We start from the raw sequence: 21135 nt of genomic DNA, 5'->3' as shown, positions 1-21135 counted from the left end.
CCGGTTTCCAGACGAGAAACCAGAGAGTGTGTATACTTACCTGTCGCCGTGGAAACCTGTGCATGCTCGAAATGACTTTGACGCATGAGCGGTAGCTTCCACGGCATAGGTAGGGTGAAGCAAGATGGCGGCGACGGCATCGAATGTGGCGAGCGCATGCTCGTCATACGCGATGATGTCACCGCGTTCTTTCCTTTCAAGAGAGGGGGTATTTGTAGACTTGTCTAGTCAACTCATTGTCAGGCAGTCCTTTCTTTATAACAGGGGTGTCCAACCAGCGGGCAAGGTGGCTATGAAAGCTGCCCAACACAGGGAGGGGGGGGGGGATTTTTGTAAACCTATGTCTAGTCAACTCATTGTCAGGCAGTCCTTCCCTTAACCACTTAAGCCCTGGACCATTTGGCTGGCCAAAGACCAGAGCACTTTTTGCGATTCGGCATTGAGTCGCTTTGACTGACAACTCGTGTGACGTGGCACCCAAACAAAATTGGCGTCCTTTTTGTCCCACAAATAGAGCTTTCTTTTGGTGGTATTTGATCACCTCTGCGGTTTTTCTTTTTTGCGCTATAAACAAAAAATTTGCGATGATTTTGAAAAAACAGCAATGTTTTTTACTTTTTGCTATAATAAATATCCCCAAAAAATATATATTAAAAAAAGTTTTTTTTCTTCAGTTTAGGCCGATACGTATTATTCTACCTATTTTTGGTAACAAAAATTGCAATAAGCATTTATTGATTGGTTTGCGCAAAAGTTATAGCATCTACAAAATAGGGGATAGTTTTATGGCTTTTTTTTATTTTTTTACTAGTAATGGCGGCGATCTGCGATTTTTATCGTGACTGCGACATTATGGCGGACACATCGGACACTTTTGACGCTATTTTGGGACCATTGTCATTTATACAGCGATCAGTGTTTTAAAAATGCACTGATTAATGTGTAAATGACACTGGCAGTGAAGGGGTTAACTACTAGGGATCAAGGAAGGGGTTACGTGTGACCTAGGGAGTGATTCTGTAGGGGGGATGGGCTACGTGTGACACGACACTGATCACTGCTCCCAGTGACAGGGAACAGTAGATCAGTGTCCTGTCACTAGGCAGAACAGGGAAATGCCTTGTCTACGGAGGATGTTCCCCCTTATCGGAATGCCCCGGTCCGAAGCTCCGTGACCGCGGCCGCGGGACCCGTGGACTCGATCACCGCTGGTGTCCCGCGATCGGTCACAGGCGCTGAAGAACGGGGAGAGGTGAGTGTAAACACACCTTCCCCATTCTTCACAGTGGCAGTGTCAGTGATCGTCTGTTCCCTGATATAGGGAAAGACGATCAATGACGTCACAAGTCCAGCCCCGCCCTCCTACAGTTAGAAACACATATGAGGTCACACATAACCCCTACAGCGCCCACTAGTGGTTAACTCCTAAACTGCAACTGTCATTTTCACAATAAACAATGCATTTTTATAGCACTTTTTGCTGTGAAAATGACAATGGTCCCAGAAATGTGTCAAAATTGTCCGAAGTGTCCGCCATAATGTCGCAGTCATGAAAAAAATCGCTGATCGCCGCCATTAGTAGTAAAAAAAAGAATATTAATAAAAATGCCATAAAACTATCCCCTATTTTGCAAACGCTATAAATTTTGCGCAAACCAATCGTTAAACACCTCTTGCGATTACTGTTACCAAAAATAGGTAGAAGAATACGTATCGGCCTAAACTGAGGAAAAAAAAAGTTTTTCGATATCTTTTTTGGGGGATATTTATTATATTTATTATAGCAAAAAGTAAAAAATATTGAATTTTTTCTTTACAGTGCAAAAAATAAAAACCGCAGAGGTGATCAAATACCACCAAAAGAAAGCTCTATTTGTGGGAAAAAAAGGGCGCCAATTTTGTTTGGGAGCCACGTCCCACGACCGCGCAAATGTCAGTTAAAGCGACGCAGTGCCGGAAGCTGACATTTTTGCCCGGGCACGAAGGGGGTTTATGTGCCCAGTAAGCAAGTGGTTAAGTGGTTAAGCTTTGGCAAAGTTCTACGCAGAGCTTTGCACCATATTTTGCACCCTCCAGTTTTAGTAAATCAAACCCCAATATCTCTGCTTAACATAAATATTAGGAATTGGTTTGCCGTTTTTCACGTAATTGTAGAAGGAACAAAATAACTATCAGACGTATTGGTTTGTATTCCCCCCCCCCCCCCACAAATAAATACGTCTTTGCTCGGTTAAACTGTGAATTGCACATGAAAGCAAATGCAAAAATGTTCAGCACATAGATAATTATCCCCCCCAAAAAAAAAAAATCTTTTATGCCAACCAAAGCCAAATGCACTAGACCCTTATCTCTGTTGGAATTTTGAGTAGGGTTCTTGAACTCCTCTGAGACTCCATTCTGGAAGATTAGCATGTAGATGCTATATAATTGCTTTCCCCTCCGTTCTTCTGAAAGCTATTAGGAGTCGATTTATTTTTGCAGTAACATTCCTCTATTGTCCCGCGTGTTACTGATGGAACTTTAGATAGAAGCTTGTGGCAACCACAGATTTCACAAACAAGGCTTTGCAGGCAAGCGACCTTTTTTTTCCAAGATATTTAAGGACTAACCTGCTCCTTTTTAGTCTGAAGTTTCCATTGTGCTGGGAAAAGAATCACTTTCTGAATGGGCTTTGGGTACCTTTTTAAAATGAATTGTAATGGGCATGAAACCCAGGAACGTAGAATTCGAGAAGTGTGTTTCCAACGACATCATTTTAATCTCCAAGCCTTTTAATCTGTCCTCAAGGAAGTGGGGGCAATTAGTGGATTCAGATCGTGGAACCAAGGGCCAGATTCACATAAGAGATACGACGGCGTTTCTCCTGATACGCCGTTGTATCTCTGTTTCTATCTATGCGACTGATTCATAGAATCAGTCGCATAGATAGCCAGAAGATCCGACAGGTGTAATTGTTTTACACTGTCGGATCTTAGGATGCAATACTGGGGGGAGTTTGCGTCGTAAACCAGCGTTGGGTATGCAAATTAGGAGTTACGGCGATTCCCGATGGATTTTCGCGTTCGCTACGTCGCTAGTCTAGTTTCCCGTCGCAAAGTTAGTCGTCGTTTTAGGTGCCCTAACTTTAGTCAGCAAGCGTATTGCTGTCTAAAGTATGGCCGTCGTTCCCGCGTCGAAATTTAAAAAATAACGTTGTTTGCGTAAGCCGTCCGGGAATACGGAATTACGCTACGCGCGTCGCCGTTCGAAAAAATGACGTCACGGCGCGCAAAGCACGGCGGGAGTTAAGAAACGGAGCGTGCGCAGTAGGTCCGGCGCGGGAGCGCGCCTAATTTAAATGGCACACGCCCATTTAAATTGGCCCGCCTTGCGCCGGAGGCCGCCGGCGGAGGATTTCTTCACAAGTGCTTGGTGAATCAGGCACTTGCGATGAAAACTTGCGGCGGTGTAACGTATCTACGATACGTTACGCCGCCGCAGTTATATGTGAATCTGGCCCTAAGAGGGTCCCCTTAGTCTGCCTGTAAAGTGAGACATGTGTACCATGTATAGAACATGCTGCAGCAAAAATTACATTTCTAAATAAAAAATAAAAAGTCAAATCACATTTAAATTGACTCACGGTTGCAATTGCTGGAACCCGGCTATTAAAAAAAAAAGAGCAAAAAAAAAACCTAGTGCCCCCCCCTCCCAGTCCATACCAGCACCCATGGGCTCTACGCCCCCACCCCAAAGCATCACGTCCCCATCTTACCCTGGCTGGTGGTTGTGGTGGCATACAGGCAGGGGGGTTATCAGAATATGGAAGCCCCCAAAGGGTCTAGAATGGACCTAGGGGAGGGGGACCCCACGCCGTTGTTTTTTTTACTTTTTTTTAAAAGATGGCAGCTTTATTTTTTATTTAGCTGTCAGCGGGAAAGCCCATTGACAGCTGAAGACTCATCAGTTGTTATGGACACTGGCTTCCCAACCCTGCTCTCTCATCGGGTGGCTGTGTCAGTTTCATTCATTCCGGGACACTGTATTGCCCTGGAATGAAGGTGCCCGGGATCCGGGACAGAACCTGCAAAATGCGGGACTGTCCCAGGCAATCCGGGACACGTGGTCACCCTAACTTTAATGGCAGTCCAGTCTTCGTCTGTAGGGTTCAATATTGAGTTGGCACAGCCTTTGCAGCTGAAGGACAATGGGATTTAAAAAAAATAAATAAAAAATCAATGTTTAACACGTCACTTGGTTTAAAAAAAACTAGATCTGCATGGGAATAAATTTTTTCGCCATTATTGACACAGCTACTACCACATATTCTAAGGACTCTATATGGTGCCTGATGTCTGGTGCTACTCTATGTAGACAGCCATTGGGTAAGACCTTTGGCGAAATTGTATACGGCACCATATCTGTGGTCTGGACAGGGACATCAACTTTAATAGTCCAGCTACCCAACGATGTGGCCAACTCATCTGTGTTGACCTGTACAATATGGAATCTGGGAATCTTGTGTGTTTTAAATGGGGGTTTTCTATGCCTAAAAAAAAGATTATATTTATTTTCAAAAATCCAAAAAGGTCTATATATTGACCTAGCCTGTTGGTTCATATGAAGTTGCTGCACTGCAGTTTTAATATAAGTGCAGTTTTTAAATCTGAAAATGCAATCAAAGATAAGGAAAGTATAAAAGTATATCTATGAAGGTCCTAAAAAGAACCCATCAGCTGTTGATCTACACATGTCCACTGTGCAGTTAGTTGAAAATAAATGCCCCTTTTGTTCTCTCCTCTGCCTGTCCCTGTAAGCCTGGTGAGATCCAACCACATGCTTGATTTAGGGTAGTGGAATTAAAAGCATTCACCTTCATTGACAGCGAGGTCATTACCTCGGAACCAGCATGAAGGCCAACTCTCTTTCTCTCTGGGCTTAGCCTCATTTACATAAGCATACTGGCACTTCACAGTCCCTTGCCCTGGCAGATGGTGACATAAAGTGCGCTAGATGCTTTTAAAAATGTCTGCTACACTTCAAATCATTTTTTGAAAGAGAATTTCTTAAAACAAGCCCAGAGAGCAAAAAAACAGCCAGACACCTCTGCATGGAAGAGATAATTTTGCTGAAATATCTTCTACATTAGACGGCTCTGGGTGTGTCGGATGCTGGCATACCCCCCGCTACGCTCTGTGTGTCCATCCATTCATACAGGACTCAGGGGCCAGTGGATGGAACCATAGAGCTCAGCAGGGGAGCAGGTATCTAAAACTCCTTAACCACTTAAGCCCCGGACCAATATGCAGCCTAAAGACCCAAGGTGTTTTTACAGTTCGGGACTGCGTCGCTTTAACAGACAATTGCGCGGTCGTGCGACGTGGCTCCCAAACAAAATTGGCGTCCTTTTTTCCCCACAAATAGAGCTTTCTTTTGGTGGTATTTGATCACATCTGCGGTTTTTAGTTTTTGCGCTATAAACAAAAATAGAGCGACAATTTTGAAAAAAAAGCAATATTTTTTACTTTTTGCTGTAATAAATATCCCCCAAAAACATATATAAAAACATTTTTTTTCCTCAGTTTAGGCCGATACGTATTCTTCTACCTATTTTTAGTAAAAAAAAATCGCAATAAGCGTTTATCGATTGGTTTGCGCAAAATGTATAGTGTTTACAAAATAGGGGATAGTTTTATTGCATTTTTATTTTTTATTTTTTTTTTACTACTAATGGCGGCGATCAGCAATTTTTTTCGTGACTGCGACATTATGGCGGACACTTCGGACAATTTTGACACATTTTTGGGACCATTGTCATTTTCACAGCAAAAAATGCATTTAAATTGCATTCTTTATTGTGAAAATGACAGTTGCAGTTTGGGAGTTAACCACAGGCGGCGCTGTAGGAGTTAGGGTGCACCTAGTATGTGTTTACAACTGTTTGGGGGTGTGGCTGTAGGAATGACGTCATCGATCGTGTCTTCCCTATAAAGGGAATGACGCGATCGATGCGCCGCCATAGTGAAGGACGGGGAAGCCGTGTTTACACACGGCTCTCCCCGTTCTTCAGCTCCGGGGAGCGATCGCGACGGAGCGGCTATAAACAAATAGCCGCGCCGTGGTCCCGGATCGCTCCCCGAGCGGACCCGACCTCCGCATGTAGCGGGGGGGGTCCCGATCGGACCCCCCACCCGCTAATAGGCGAGGACAAACGTGTACGCCCATGTGCCTGTACGTGCCATATTGTGGACGTATATGTACATGCGGGGGTCGGGAACTGGTTAAAGTGCACACAAATTCGCTTCTGGAAGAATGGTCAAACATTCCCATAGACACCCTCCTAAACCTTGTGGACGGCCTCACCAGAAGAGTTGAAGCTGTTATAGCTGCAAAGGGCGGGCCAACTAAATATTGAACCCTATGGACTGAGGCCTCGTACACACGACCGAGGAACTCGACGGGCGAAACACATCGCGCACAGGCAGAGCAGTACACAGGTGCTCTCCTTACAATTCTCATTAAGCCATGGGACCTAACAGTATGACCTCTCTGAGCCTGCCCCCCTCCCCCGGGCCCCGACTAATGTAGCTGGAGAGCAGAAAGTAATGAGTGAGGTGGAGGATTGCAAAAATTACCACTCCGGTGCAGCGCTCACTGAAAGTTGCCCTGACATGAGAGCGGCAGCCTTCTAGTTTGTGCAGTTTTCTTCTCCTTGTGTTCTATGTAGGTGTCCAACAGTTTAGCCTGAGCACTGAGCACTGTGAGCAGACTGGTCTCAATGTGTGCTGTCAGTGTGCGCTGTGCTATGGTGTCAACGGCTGTGCAGTTGTGTGGATCTCAGTGCTGGATTGTACTCCCTCCCGCTGTGCTGCAGGTCCTCTCCTCTCTGCCAGCCTGAATAAAAGGGGGAAGTGGGGACATGCAAGCGTGGAGCCGCATACACAGGCTCCTGATGATGAGATGAATAGGAGAGGGAGAGAGAGGATGGATGGGAGTTGCAGAGGAGACAGCAAGAGAATGGGGAAGAGACCCTGTTCTAGTGCCCTGTCCCTCTGGTCTGCCCCCAGTGCCCTGTCCCTCTGGTCTGCCCCCAGTGCCCTGTCCCTCTGGTCTGCCCCCAGTGCCCTGTCCCTCTGGTCTGCCCCCAGTGCCCTGTCCCATTTTGTTAAAGTTGTTGTTGGTAATATTTAATTTTGTAACCTGATTCTGCATAAAACATTGTCATTCCATGAGATAATCTATGAGGCCGGGTTTACGGGTGCAATTAGGCGCAGGGCAGTGTATGAATTAGGTGGGGCAACTGGTGGCGAGTAACTCTTGAGGCCTGGCTAGTAGCTCAGGACTTGAAATTTTGAGCCCTGATATAGTGTATATATATATATATATATATATATATATATATATATATATATAGTGCAGCAGGCAGTAGGTGTACCTAAATGGGACTTACAGCAAGAGGAATTTTCCAACTTAGTTTAATCAATGTCAATGTTTCAGTGGCGGCGGCGGCATCTTAAAAAACGGTGTAAAAATTGTGCGTGATAAAACTCATACTGCATTGATGAACCAGAGGTAGAGAACGTGTCTGTCTGGATGAGAAGCTGTTATGAATAGTTATTACAAGCACAATAGAAGTTGTTGAAGGTTCCCAGCTTCTTAATTTAACTCCAGTGATCACCTAAGGGACGGAATTCCCATTATTGTGCTTTTTGCTGGACATCCTGTTGGGAAGTAATAACAAGGAGACAAAAGGAGCTGCTGATGTCTCTTTCCTTATAGGCATTCATAATTAAATTAATATGTTTAGGGTAAAATTAGCATGTAAAGACACTTACATTAAAAGCCTCGTCCGTCCGCGGTACGACGAAGAGCTGACACTTCAGTATTCCAATTGCTGACCTTCTTCCAAAGTTTACCAAAACTTTCGAGGATCATTTATTTTTCTTTCCTTTCCCCTCCACCTTGTGGGGTTTGTGTAAAGGATCAGCAAACGTAAACTACAAGTTGTTTTTGTGTTAAAGATCCTTTAAATTGAAGCTGAAAGATATTCAATTTTAATTAAATTCTTTACATTAACCACTTGCCTACCGGGCACTTTAACCCCCTTCCTGCCCAGGCCAATTTTCAGATTTCAGCGCTGTCGCATTTTTAATGACAATTGCGCGGTCATGCAATGCTGTACCCAAACAAACATTGTTATCATTTTTTTGAGACAGATAGAGCTTTAGTCACTAGTTGGTTTTATATTTATTGCTAAACAATCGGAAAAAATAAAAAGCTGCACTGGTGAGGTTGTACTGATGGGCAGTAATAGGCGGCACTGATGAGGGGGCACTGATGAGGTTGCACTGATGGGCAGTTATAGGTGGCACTAATGGGCACTGATGAGGGGGCACTGATGGGCAGTAATAGGTGGCACTAATGGGCACTGATGAGGGGGCACTGATATGCAGCAGTGATGGGCACTGATAGGCACACTGATGGGCACTGATAGGCGGTGCTGATGGACACTGATAGATGGCATTGATAGGCAGTACTGATAGGCCACAAAACCACAAAATCTAATAATATGTTAAAGTGGATGTTTTGATGTCACAATGTAGAGAATAAGATTTCCTAACATCTGTGCCCAGTCTTGCCACACAGAGTTAATCCAGCTCTGAGCAATCCTCTTTTTATTGTTCAGTGAAAATTAACAGACTTCCAGATAAAAACTTGTCTAAATAAAAAGTCCTTTCCGTCCCCTTGCTTCGAGTGACATACATTACCTCTCACAATGAACTGTGGATCACCCCCCATATTATGATAAACATCCAGGAATGTGCATGTGTCCAAGCTAGTGCACGAGATATGTAAAATCCCTGTCACTCGAAGCAAGGGGACGGAAAGGACTTTTTATTTAGACAGGTTTTTATCTGGAAGTCTGTGGCATGTCTGGGGGTCAGGGTACCTTAAAGCAGAAGTTCCACTTTTGGGTGGAACTCCGTTTTAAGGCTGATTAGAGTAAATTAGGGGTTATTAAGGGGTTAATAAAAATTGCAGATGGCAGTTCATCCCTTTGATCTGTAGATGAATAAACAGAAAGATACAAAAAGAAACCATGTTTCTTTTTATCTTTCTGTTTCAGTGGCTGAGCAATGTTGTTGATAAACACTGCTTTTTTTTTCACAGATTCAAATACCAGGACTTTGTTTACACTTCAGCTGTCAACAGGGGAACCCCACTGCCCCCCCGCTCCTTGAAAAACGATAATTGTTGGCATCTTTTTCTTCGTTTTTTTACATTTTAGCTGTCAGTGGAGGAATCCCACTGACAGCTAAAAGAACTGAGCTTGAAAGTATCGGTTTTAGGTATCGAAGCATTTGCACGAGTACTGATACTCGTGCAAAGGCTTAGTATCGGCACCGATTCTGGTATCGTTATTGGTGCATCCCTACTGTAGTTTCTATGCAGAGCTGCCCCAGATTTTGCACTCTCCAGTTTTAGTAAAATACAACCCCCGTAGGTCCTTTAACCACTTCCGGACCGCCGCATGTACATTTACGTCGGCAGAATGGCACGGACAGGCACATTGGCGTACCTGTACGTCCCTGCCTAGACGTGGGTCAGGGGGGTCCGATCGGGACCCCCCCCGTACATGCGGCGGTTCCTGTGGCTTCCGGAGCAATCCGGGACGAGGGCGCGGCTATTCGTTTCTAGCCGCCCCCCGGAGCTGAAGAACGGGGAAAACCGTATGTAGACACGGCTTCCCCGTGCTTCACTGTGGCGGCTGCATCGATCGAGTGATCCCTTTTATAGGGAGACTCGATCGATGACGTCAGACCTACAGCCACACCCCCCTACAGTTGTAAAAACACACTAGGTGAACCCTAACTCCTACAGCGCCCCCTGTGGTTAACTCCCAAACTGCAACTGTCATTTTCACAATAAACAATGCAATTTAAATGCATTTTTTGCTGTGAAAATGACAATGGTCCCGAAAATGTGTCAAAATTGTCCGAAGTGTCCGCCATAATGTCGCAGTCACGAAAAAAATCGCTGATCGCCGCCATTAGTAGTAAAAAAAAAAAAAAATAATAAAACGATCCCCTATTTTGTAAACGCTATACATTTTGCGCAAACCAATCGATAAACGCTTATTGCGATTTTTTTTACCAAAAATATGTAGAAGAATACGTATCGGCCTAAACTGAGGAAAAAAATACATTTTATATATGTTTTTGGGGGATATTTATTATAGCAAAAAGTAAAAAATATTGCATTTTCTTCAAAATTGTCGCTCTATTTTTGTTTATAGAGCAAAAAATAAAAACCGCAGAGGTGATCAAATACCACCAAAATAAAGCTCTATTTGTGGGGAAAAAAGGATGCCAATTTTGTTTGGGAGCCACGTCGCACGACCGCGCAATTGTCTGTTAAAGCGACGCAGTGCCGAATTGTAAAAACCCCTTGGGTCATTTAGCAGCATATTGGTCCGGTCCTTAAGTGGTTAATCAAGGATCAGTAAACCTAAAGTACAAACTGATTATATAAAAGGGCTGAAAATAAAACATGTTCACATATATGGAACATTCTTGTTTTAGCTTCAAGCAGAACTCAAGTTTTGGGTCACTCATTGACCTCCTCCCCCTCCATAATCTCCTCCTTAAAAAAATAAATACAAGTATAATACCTTCTGTTTAAGGTTCTTCTGGCTGGTCTGGTGACCTCATGGTTCTTTCCTCCAGGCGTTCCCGCCTCGCTGTCATTATGTGAGCACCGTTCAGTGCAGTACTGTGATCCCAGGCCAACATGACACCATGGGTGGACAGGAAGTGGGTTGAATGATGCTGGCCATCATTCAACGTGGAAGAAGAGCACCATCAAGTGGGCCACTTTCTTCAAGTTTTTTTTTTTCTTTTTGAAAAATTTGACTTTTGTTTTAAATGTGTAACTTTGGATACATTGGGAGAGGGGTGAAGCCCCTGTTAGATTTCAATTGTCTTTAGTCTTTTGAAGTCACCTGTCAGGACAGAAATATTGGATCTGCAATTGTTGACTTGCTTTCGAAGTTGCGGGATTCAGAATTGTCATCCACTTTTACTTTTTTTGGGCTGCCGTAGGTGATGGTAAACCTCCCAATGAGAGCGCCGGTTTTGATGATAGCTGACGAAGGCGGGATTTCCATTCACTTTTGGGGAGATTTCTTCATACTGGTCAAGTTTCTAGGACAGGAAGTGAAGGGGAAATCTCCCCAAAGGGGCAATAAACTGGAAAAAAAAGTGACAAAAGGTATAACCCTTACCTACTATGCAAAAGTTAAATAAAAAAGAAAAGCATATATGCACTCCAAAGTGACCCAGTCACTATGGGGTGACCTAGTCACTATGGGGTTGATCAGGGCTGGACTGGGACAACATTTTGGCCCTGGACCTCATCCAGACTGACCCACTTTGACAGGTCTCTCCCATGGCGGCCGGACAACTTCTGCCCCCCCTCCCCTGGCCACCCAAGCCCCCTCTCCCCCGTCACTAGTTACTAGCCATTCAACTTTATTAGAGTAGAACGGCTGGTACTGGTACTCTTATAGGCAGTACCAGTGGGGAAGCTAGACATTATTTCACCCGGGCCAAAGAATCAGTTCGGTGCCCCCCTAATGGGACAAGATTAGGCAGAAGTGAGAAACTCCCAGGCCATAGCTGTTGAGTCAGCTGTCTGTCCCCTCCCCCGTGCTCCTTCTGGTCCCCCCCATGCTCCTCTGTCGTCGTCCCTGCTCCTCTGGTCCTCCCCCTGCTTCTCTGTTCCCCCCAGGTGAGTGCTGTGGGGAGGGAGAGGAGGTGAGTGCTGTGGGGAGGGAGAGGCAGAGGAGCAGAGGGGGGCGGCGGTCCGCTGTCACTGAAGCCGGCCCACTGAGCCATCGGCCCACCGGAAAACTCCCGGTAGTCCCAATGGCCAGTCCATCCCTGGGGTTGATTTACTAAAACTGGAGAGTGCAAAATCTGGTGCAACTGTGCCAATCAGCTTCTAACTTCAGCTTTGGCAAAAAAAAAACTGGAAGCTGATTGGTTTTTATGCAGAGCTACACCACATTTTTCACTCTCCAGTTCCAAATCAACCCCTGTGTTAAAAAAACGTCAAATAGACCTTTCCCATGAAGAAGAAGCCTTGGCTTCATTCACACTTGTAAAATTGTGGAGTGCAACTTTGACGCAACTTTGGATGGGTGCAACTTGGATACTTTGGCTTTCCCCAGTGATAATTGACAACTGTTGCACAATTTTTGCATTGTACAACAGTCAGGTAGGATTTCATGCTGAGGGCCAAGGGTTTGAGGGTTAACATCAGTGGCGGCTGGTGGTTTTTTTTTCCCGGGGGGGGGGGGGTTCACTTTTCCTTTGATTTCCCTTCTAAATGTTTTTTTCTTTGTCTGAATTTCTCACTTCCAGTTCCTCCTCAGTAAGCTTGCCCCATCATCCGAGCTGTTCTGGCTGGGGGTTAGTCAGCATGCTCGCCCCCTCAATTGGGAGGGGACGAGCACGCTGACTATCCCCCAGCCAGAACGGGCCAGATGATGCGTCTCCCCACAGGGATGTAGTCCCAAGAGAGGGTGGAGCGCACGCTGACTAACCCCCAGCCAGTCCGGGGCAGCTTCTCCCCACAGGGATGTTGTCCCAAGGGAGGGGGCGAGCACTCTGACTAACCCCCCAGCCAGAACGGCTCGGATGATGCTTCTCCCCCCAGGGATGTAGTCCCAAGGAAGGGGGCGAGCATGCTGACCAGGCACGTCGCTACAGGACAGGCAAAACAAACAATTGCTTGGGGCCCTGAGCTGGCCTGGGGTCCCCAACTTCCCTTTGCCAGGCTGTAGCGTTGCCGAGCTCCTCTTCCTTCCTCCTGGAGTCCTGTCAGTCCGGCCGGGGTGACGCGCGTGGTACAGGAGATTCAGTTTCCTGTTCCCGGCCGGACTGACAGGAAGTGCACACTGAGTGCTTACTTCCTTTCAGTGCGGCCAGGAACACAGGAAACTGAATCTCCTGTACCGTGCGGTACCCGGCCCGGGCCCTATCTGATAGTGGACTGGGGACCTATAATGATAGAACACCGGACTGACAGGAGGAAGAGGAGCTCGGCCACGCTACAGCGGCAGCCTACAGGGAAGAAGGGGAGAATAGAAAAACATAGGGACTAGGGAGTAAGTAAAAAATTAGTGTAGCGCTAATGTTTGCTTTGCGTGCAGGGGGGGTGCTTGGGGGGCCCCCATTTTGCTTGGGGGCCCCCAAATTACTTCAAACGGCCCTGACGCTGACTAATCCCCAGCCAGAACGGCTTGGATGATGGGGGCAAGCTTATTGAGGAGGGACAGGAAGTGATAAATTCAAAGAAAAAAAAATTTTGAAGGGAAATCGAAGGAAAAGGTAAGTGAACCAACAATGCACAAGCTTAAAGGAACCTATTGAGAAAATAAAAAATGAAGCTTTGCAACCCCTTTAAAGCTCAATTTTAATTGGTCAATTTGGCTACTCTGTGCTCGCAACAGCCACACTCCATATGAGACAACATTTATTAGCAATGTGTTATTTTGTTGTTTGTGATCCAGTATTATGTATTTAGCTATGATGTCCTTATGGTTGTTTGCATAGGTTTAAGCCTCTGGAGTGCTGAATTCTTAATTTATGGCATGCTTCATAGCCCACTGCCCTGCGGCCACAAGGAATGGAGAGAACAGTAGTTAAATAGATGGTAGCTGGGCAGGGACATGAGATGCTGAAATGCTGCTATCACAACTTTCTCTGTGCCAGCGCCGAGTGGCACGCTTGCCAGTATCAATAAATCCACACCAAAAAATCTTAATTACCCTTCTACCTTGGGAGTTAATGAACCCACGCTACATGCCGAAAGTTTGCTCTAAGCTGTTTGCATAGGAATGAAAGTTTAATTGCAGAGAGATGTTTTAAGTGCAAAATAGTTAAATGCCTTTAAGGAGCTCCTGTTCTCTCAATTGCCGAGCGGGAGGAGACCCGTCAGCCCTGCAGCTCCTTACGAAAAAAAAAACTTGTATTTTTTTGGAGTATTTACAACTGGGACCCAATTGTTTAACTTGGCACCGCAGTCAGGATGCTGCTTCATAAACGTATTAACAGCTGCCCTTATGTGAATTTGTTTGACCTTGGTGATAATCATTTATTGTATATATTATGCTATTAATGCCTTCTCCCTTTGTGGTTTTCTTATCTCCGGCTTTGATCGGCAATTGTTGTCTGAAGCCCTTTTTTGCCGAACAATGCAACCAAAAGTCTTACGTCTTGTCTATGCTAGATGTGCACGCCGGCACTAAAGTTATAAAACTTTTACGGATCCAGCTCTTAGACATGCAGTGATTCTGATTTAGGTGTTAATTAAAAAATAATTATAATTCTACAAACTGGAAGAGGGTGTGAGCTTCTCCAAGGAGACTTTTCCAACTTTTCCGACACGTGGGTTTAGTTTCTTGGGTCTCTCTCTGTTTGGCTTATGTTCCCCCCAATGTTTCTTTCATCTACAGAGGAACACACGTTTCGCTGTGAAGACTGTGACGAGCTTTTCCAGTCCAAGCTAGATTTGAGGCGGCACCAGAAGTATGCCTGCAACACGGTGAACCACATCTACGAGTCTCTGAGCGAGGAGATCAAGCAAGAGGGTTTCGATAATGAACAAGTACATGAGTGCAAAGACTGTGAGCGCCTCTTTCCTAACAAATACAGGTAAGATCCTGTGGGTAAAGCAAGCAATGGTCACTGTTTTATTTCTATGTACCATTCTATGTATCTGTCTAGTGAGTTATGTACACCAATTTACCAAAAGTATTGGGACGCCTGCCTTTACACGCACATGAACTTTAATGGCATCCCAGTCTTAAGCCTCGTACACGCGACCGGTTTTCCCGTCAAGAGCTTTTGGCTGGGAAAACTGCCCATGTATATGCTCCATTGCAGTTTTCCCGACAGGAAAACTGGCGGGAAAAAAAGAGAACCAGCTCTCTTTTTTTCCCGCCGGGATTTGAACCCGCCATTTTTCCTATGGGAAACACTGCAATGGAGCATACACACGGCCGGGATTCCCGACCAAAGCTCTCATGGCAGTTTTCCTGTCGGGAAACCCGGTCGTGTGTAGGGGGAAAAGTTACAAAGCAGGTTCTCGTTTTTCCCCTCGGGTTTCCCGGCAGGAATCCCATAAATGTGTACGAGGCTTTAGTCCGTAGGTTTCAATATTGAGTTGGCCCCACCCTTTGCAGCTATAACAGCTTCACCTCTTCTGGGAAGGTTGTCCACAAGGTTTAGGAGTGTGTCTATGGGAATGTTTGACCATTCTTCCAGGAGCGCATTTGTGACCAACCATTGGACATGATTATAGCACAGAAACACACACAGATCTATAGCTCGCTCAAGAAGACTGGCCTCTCCTGCACATGGACAACCTGGGTGGCGGCCATCATAGTCCACCTCCACTCTTTATGTAAAATATCAAAAAAATTTGCTGCACTCCAAGTAGCTCAATAATCAGTGCGTTGACTCCATACAGAGATGCCTCCAACCCAAAACCAGCCCTACCAGACACGCTCCACCACCCCTGGCCTGTTTCCCCTATCCTTATTAGTAGGTCAGGGGTGGTGGAGTGTGTCTGGTAGGGCTGGTTTTGAGTTGGAGACATCACTGCATGCAGTCAACACACAGATTATTAAGAAAAACTTCAAGAAGAGCTAATTAGGCAGATTTTTTTTTCATATTTTCAACGTAGTGTAGTTCTATTACATTCTCGAGATGCATTGAACACTGCACCCCCAAAATGACCGTCCACTGGCCCTGGGCCCTTGATTAAAATACAATTATATTACATTGTGCACATAGTAAAAAAAGTCCCAGATATGATCAGACAGCTGGATGCAATTCCACCTGTAAAGAGATTAATCACCACTCTACATCCATTACTAGCAATGACCTGACCACTGGACTTGAGGACTTGGTCATAAAAAAAACATTCTATTACACTCTATAAAGATATAGACCCTTACATCGCTAATATGACCTAAACATTTGACATTGTCGTAACATATTTATTTTACGGTCTTAGGCAGGCCATACATGGGCCACATTTCCGTTTTGTGATCCAATGGTGCCACCATTGATTTTGAAATTCAACCAACCAAGCCTTCAATTTCAGCTCATGTTGCTGTAGAAAATAATTTTCAGGCCCAGGAATCTTCTTTTCTTTCTAGGAATTATTGATTAGAAAATTTCCAATCACTCAAATTTGACGACCCCATGAAAATCGGGGGGCCCACTAATTCGAGCGAAAATTCTTTGAAAAGATTTTCGAAAAAGAAAATTCTTTCAGAATTCGAACCATGTATGTATGGCTGGCCTTAGATCACTACACCATCGCCATCATGACCTGACCAATTGGCATTATCATATTACAATTTTATTGCATCCTATACAGGCATGACCTAGTTACCCGAAATCTGTAACTGCATTGCAATTTAATGGCTATTCCTTAAAAAACATGGTTTTATACCAGGTATTTGGGAAATACTGGGCCGGTAGGCCTCTGTGTTTGTATAAAAATTTTCAGCTCTCCAAATAATTTTGTAGCAATTTACAGAGCTGATTTTTATAATCTATTTCTTTTTATTATCTATATCTAATATCTATATCTATTACAGTGGATCATCGGATTGCGAGTAATGTGGTTAACGAGCGTTTCGCAATACCGGCACTGTGTTTTTAAAAATCCTGACTCGGTTTGTGAGTGTTGTCTCGCAAAAACGAGCAGGATACAAGCCACAGCGATGTGCAGTACCCCGTTTGGCCTGAGGTGGGGGGGCGCCGGGGACCGAGCAGAGCTGAGCGGAGCCGATCTGAGCCAATAGGAGCCGTTCGGAAATGCTTGGAAAAACCTCGGAATTACTGTTCCCGAGCCTTCCCAAGGTTTTCCAAGTTCAGCCAAGCTGTCCTCGGGCCTTTCACTGTGTTTCCGAGGCTCCCCACCTCTGGCCACATGCAGTATTGCATGCCATTGAAGTCAATGCGGAACAAATTATTTTCGTTTCCCATGACTTCTATGGGGAAACTCGTGTTGGATTACGAGCATTCTCCTGGAAGGGATTATGCTCGTAATCCGAGGTTCCACTGTATTATATATATATATATATATATATATATATATATATATATATATATATATATATATATGTAATATCTATTTTATATATAATAATTCTATTTTTCAACATTTTAGAACCATAATAATCAAAAAAATAAATTCTAAAAAATATATTTCATTCTCTGCAAGATAACAAACCACCATTCAATCTAGCCATTATATCATTTTTCCACAAGACGTAAACTTATAAACAGTTATAATCTTATATTGTTTTTCTTAGCTATGTATGTAAAGAGGAATCATTTAGAGTACTTGGACTAGGCAGAGCTTTTATGTCGTGTTTGCTTTTTTTTCAATTGTCTCCACTGTCACAAATCCACTTGACCCTTCTTACCAACATTCTAGGTCAGATTATAGACTTTTCTTTCCTTCAGGATAATATTGGGTTCCTGTCTGTTGCAGGGAATTGAAAGGGGCCAGAAAAAAAAGAAATGTGTTTTACTTGGAAAGAAAACTTTTGTGTTTATTGGACTGAAACCATTATTGAGCTTTTGAGTTATTTGTTGTCTTATATGGTCATTACTCATTATTTATTTTCTTGGATGCTTAAATGCTATAATGCAGATGTAGATTTCAATAAGGCAAGGAGCGTTAGCCGTCTATTGGAATGTGTCACTGTCTGTTAGTACGACGATCTACGGGAATTATTTTCCAAGTTAAGACCCTGTTATGCCACCTGCTGGAGCTTTGTCTATGCCCCCCGTTCCATGGTAGGAAAAACCTCCCCATGAATGATCCCAACACCCATGTACACCCTCTTGCCTCCTCTTTTCAAAGTGCCAGCAGGTCAGCGTTCCTCTTCTTTGGGAGCTCAGAGGGTATCTGTGTTTTTCTATTACAAAGAGTCTTTCATATTAACTGAGATCAAAGCAAACAAAAAATACAAATTTTTTAGAGGCCTCCACTATCCTGGCGGTTACTATGGTGTAATGATAATCTCTTATATCAGAATCTCTGCTGCCCTTCTGGGAACTAGCTACCCTCTTCCCTGGCATCAGTGCTGGATCAAAGTTTTCCAGATTTATTCACAAGTTTGATGACATTTACGATCTTCCAAGTTCTAGAAGGTTGAACAGCTTCATGATTGGATGTATCTGAACCCAAGACCACAACGTTTATACATCTAAAGCCTCGTACACACGACCGAGAAACTCGACGGGCGAAACACATCGTTTTCCTCGTCGAGTTCCTTGTTAGGCTGTCGAGAAACTTGACAAGCCAATTTTCTCCATTCTCATCAAGGAAATAGAGAACATGCTCTCTTTTTGGCTCGTCGATTTTCTTGACAGTTTACTCGACGAAAATGTACACACGACCGGTTTCCTCGGCAAAAAAATATCCCCCAGCAATTTTCTTGCTGGTTTTTGCAGAGAAACTCGGTCGTGTGTACGAGGCTTAAGTAGTCTTTGGATGTGGTAACTTTTGCTTTTTTTTATTTTATTTTAAACTGGTGATCTTTCCTGTTGGCCTTATGGCAAGGAGGGTGCTAGGACTGAAGAAAACTCTCCTTATCTCCGTAAAATAGTTTGAATGGCTAATAAAAATGTTTGACATTTCAGATCTGGATTATCAAGTTAAACTCCCGAATGGACTCTTTTTGGCACTTATTAATTCCCAGGCGGCATCCTTTAAGGCCGCGTACACACGACCGGTCCAAACCGCTGAAAACGGACCGAAGTCCAGTTTCATCGGTCCAAACCGACCATGTGTACGGCCCATCGGACTTTTGTAAATCAGACCAAAGTTTTAGAACCTTCGGACCGTTCTCATCGGATTGATCGAGCATGTGTACGCGGCCTTAGGGTTACCCGTGTGCGCCCCTTTTTTGACAATGTCCTTATCACATTATCATGGTCAGGGACTTCAGATGTAGTACAATCCCTAGGATAAGTAGAAGATCAGGCTGCTCTGCGCAGAACAGAGCAGGTAAGTATAACATATTTGGGTTTTTTTATGTATTTTTTTTGTTATTATAACCTTTAGAATCACTTTAAAATATGTTCTCAGGTTGCTTCTAGCCCCACACGATGTGAGCATGTGGCTAACCACTAATACCATTTGTCAGTTTTCTTACTTGTGCCAAACCATGTCCATCTTTCAGCTTGGAACAGCATATGATAATTCATACAGAAGAGCGGGAGTACAAATGTGACCAGTGCCCTAAGGCCTTCAACTGGAAGTCCAACCTGATTCGCCATCAGATGTCACATGACAGCGGCAAGCGGTTTGAGTGTGAGAACTGCGTAAAGGTACCGGTTGGTTGATTTCATTTATTTATTTATTTATTTTTTGTCACTTGTCATGTCACTCAACGTGTGAGCTGAGGCTGACGCTTGGAATGATCTATGTCTCACGTATGTCCTTTGCAGAACGATTCCTGGTTCCCAAGCGATCTTCCTTCCAGATTACCCATATATTTGAACTGCAACAACAACACTGAAGCGGAACCTCACACACCTAAAGTAGACGTCAGTGTCACAGCATAGTTACATTTGTTGCACGACCACACACAGTCACAAGCGCAAAGTTTCTGGCGGCTTGTTCTCCACGCCAGCCAGCAGATCTGCAGTGTTATTATTTTGTCTTAGCAAAACCTCTCCTGGGAACCAGTAGAAAGGTGGGGGGGGGGAGCCATGCAGGACATTACACCCAAAAGTGTCTGAGAGGGTAACTGTCTGTGTTGTCCCACAGGAACCAGATTGTTACTAGAACTTCATTTAATCATTTATGTTCTCGATAATGTAGCTAAACGATAAATCTTGAAATGTAAGTATAGATCGAAGGCAGCTTCGAGATCTCAGGTACTCACCACCCACTAGGGTACCTCAATAAGGTTATAGTGTAAAAGAAATTGGCTCACCAAAGAGTCAAATTAGTGGAATGGTCAGATTTGAAAAAAGTTGTTTTTTTTTGTTGGCAGTCCACGCGTTTCATTTTGCAAATCTCCCTTCTTCAGGGTTAACTGGTGCAAAAGTAAGTTTAAGGCAACACAATTGTTCTTTTATGAATTTGGTTTTCCCAGTCGTAGTTTTTCCCATCGTATGTGAAGCATTAGAGCTTCCTTAAAGTGGAGGTTCACACAAAAATGGAACCTCCGCCGTCCGGATTCCCCCCCCCCTCCGGTGTCACATTTGACACCTTTCAGGGGGAGCATATACCCGTCTAAGACATTATATGTGGGAATCTATGCCACATTCGCCAAGACCCCCCCCCCAGCAGGGACCAGAAAGAAAAAGGTTCCTCAAAGGTTGGGACTTTAAATGGACCCACCCTTTGAGGAACCTTTTTCACTCCACATACTGGGAATGTGGACCATAACCAGCACATCCAGAGAGTTGGTAAAAAAATCTCTTCTACTAGCCAAATAAGAATACCAACCAAATTCCAAAGCATTTTAAAAGTTTTTATTTCTTTAAAAACTAGAGGTATCCAAATAAGAATGAAAAAGGTTCCTCAAAGGGTGGGACTTTAAACGGACCCACCCTTTGAGGAACCTTTTTCACTCTACGTACTAGGGATGTGGACCATAACCCCATCCAGATTGTTGGGAAAAAATATTTCTACTAGCCAAATAAGAATACCAACCAAATTCCAAAGCATTTTCAAAGTTAAATTTATTTAAAAACTAGAGGTAACCAAATTAGAATGAAAAAGGTTCCTCAATGGGTGGGACTTTAAACGGACCCACCCTTTAAGGAACCTTTTTCACTCTACGTACTTGGGATGTGGGCCATAACCAGCATATCCAGAGAGTTGGGCAAAAAGCTTTCTACTAGCCAAATAAGAATACCAACCAAATTCCAAATGTATTTATTATTATTGAGAGCAAGGTCTTTATTTTATACTTGTCAAATAAACCAAATTCCAAAGCATTTTGAAAGTTTGTATTTCTTTAAAAACTAGAGGTAGCCAAATAAGAATGAAAAATGTTCCTCAAAGGGTGGGACTTTAAACGGACCCACCCTTTGAGGAACCTTT

The 21135-nt window shown here is 44.1% G+C and overlaps 1 protein-coding gene across 1 annotated transcript in view; it reads left to right on the top strand.

Annotated features, from left to right (window-relative positions):
* PRDM16 (PR/SET domain 16) overlaps nucleotides 1-21135 on the top strand; it is a 102707-nt gene that overhangs the window by 18075 nt on the left and 63497 nt on the right. The window contains exons 3-5 of the mRNA XM_040326456.1: nucleotides 14501-14699; nucleotides 19259-19406; nucleotides 19527-19625. Coding sequence (XP_040182390.1) covers nucleotides 14501-14699; nucleotides 19259-19406; nucleotides 19527-19625 — 446 coding nt within the window. The remainder of the gene's footprint in view (nucleotides 1-14500; nucleotides 14700-19258; nucleotides 19407-19526; nucleotides 19626-21135) is intronic.

Source organism: Rana temporaria, chromosome 10, assembly GCF_905171775.1.
Source record: "Rana temporaria chromosome 10, aRanTem1.1, whole genome shotgun sequence".
Taxonomy (NCBI): domain Eukaryota; kingdom Metazoa; phylum Chordata; class Amphibia; order Anura; family Ranidae; genus Rana; species Rana temporaria.
This window is presented reverse-complemented; position numbering and strand designations above follow the sequence as displayed.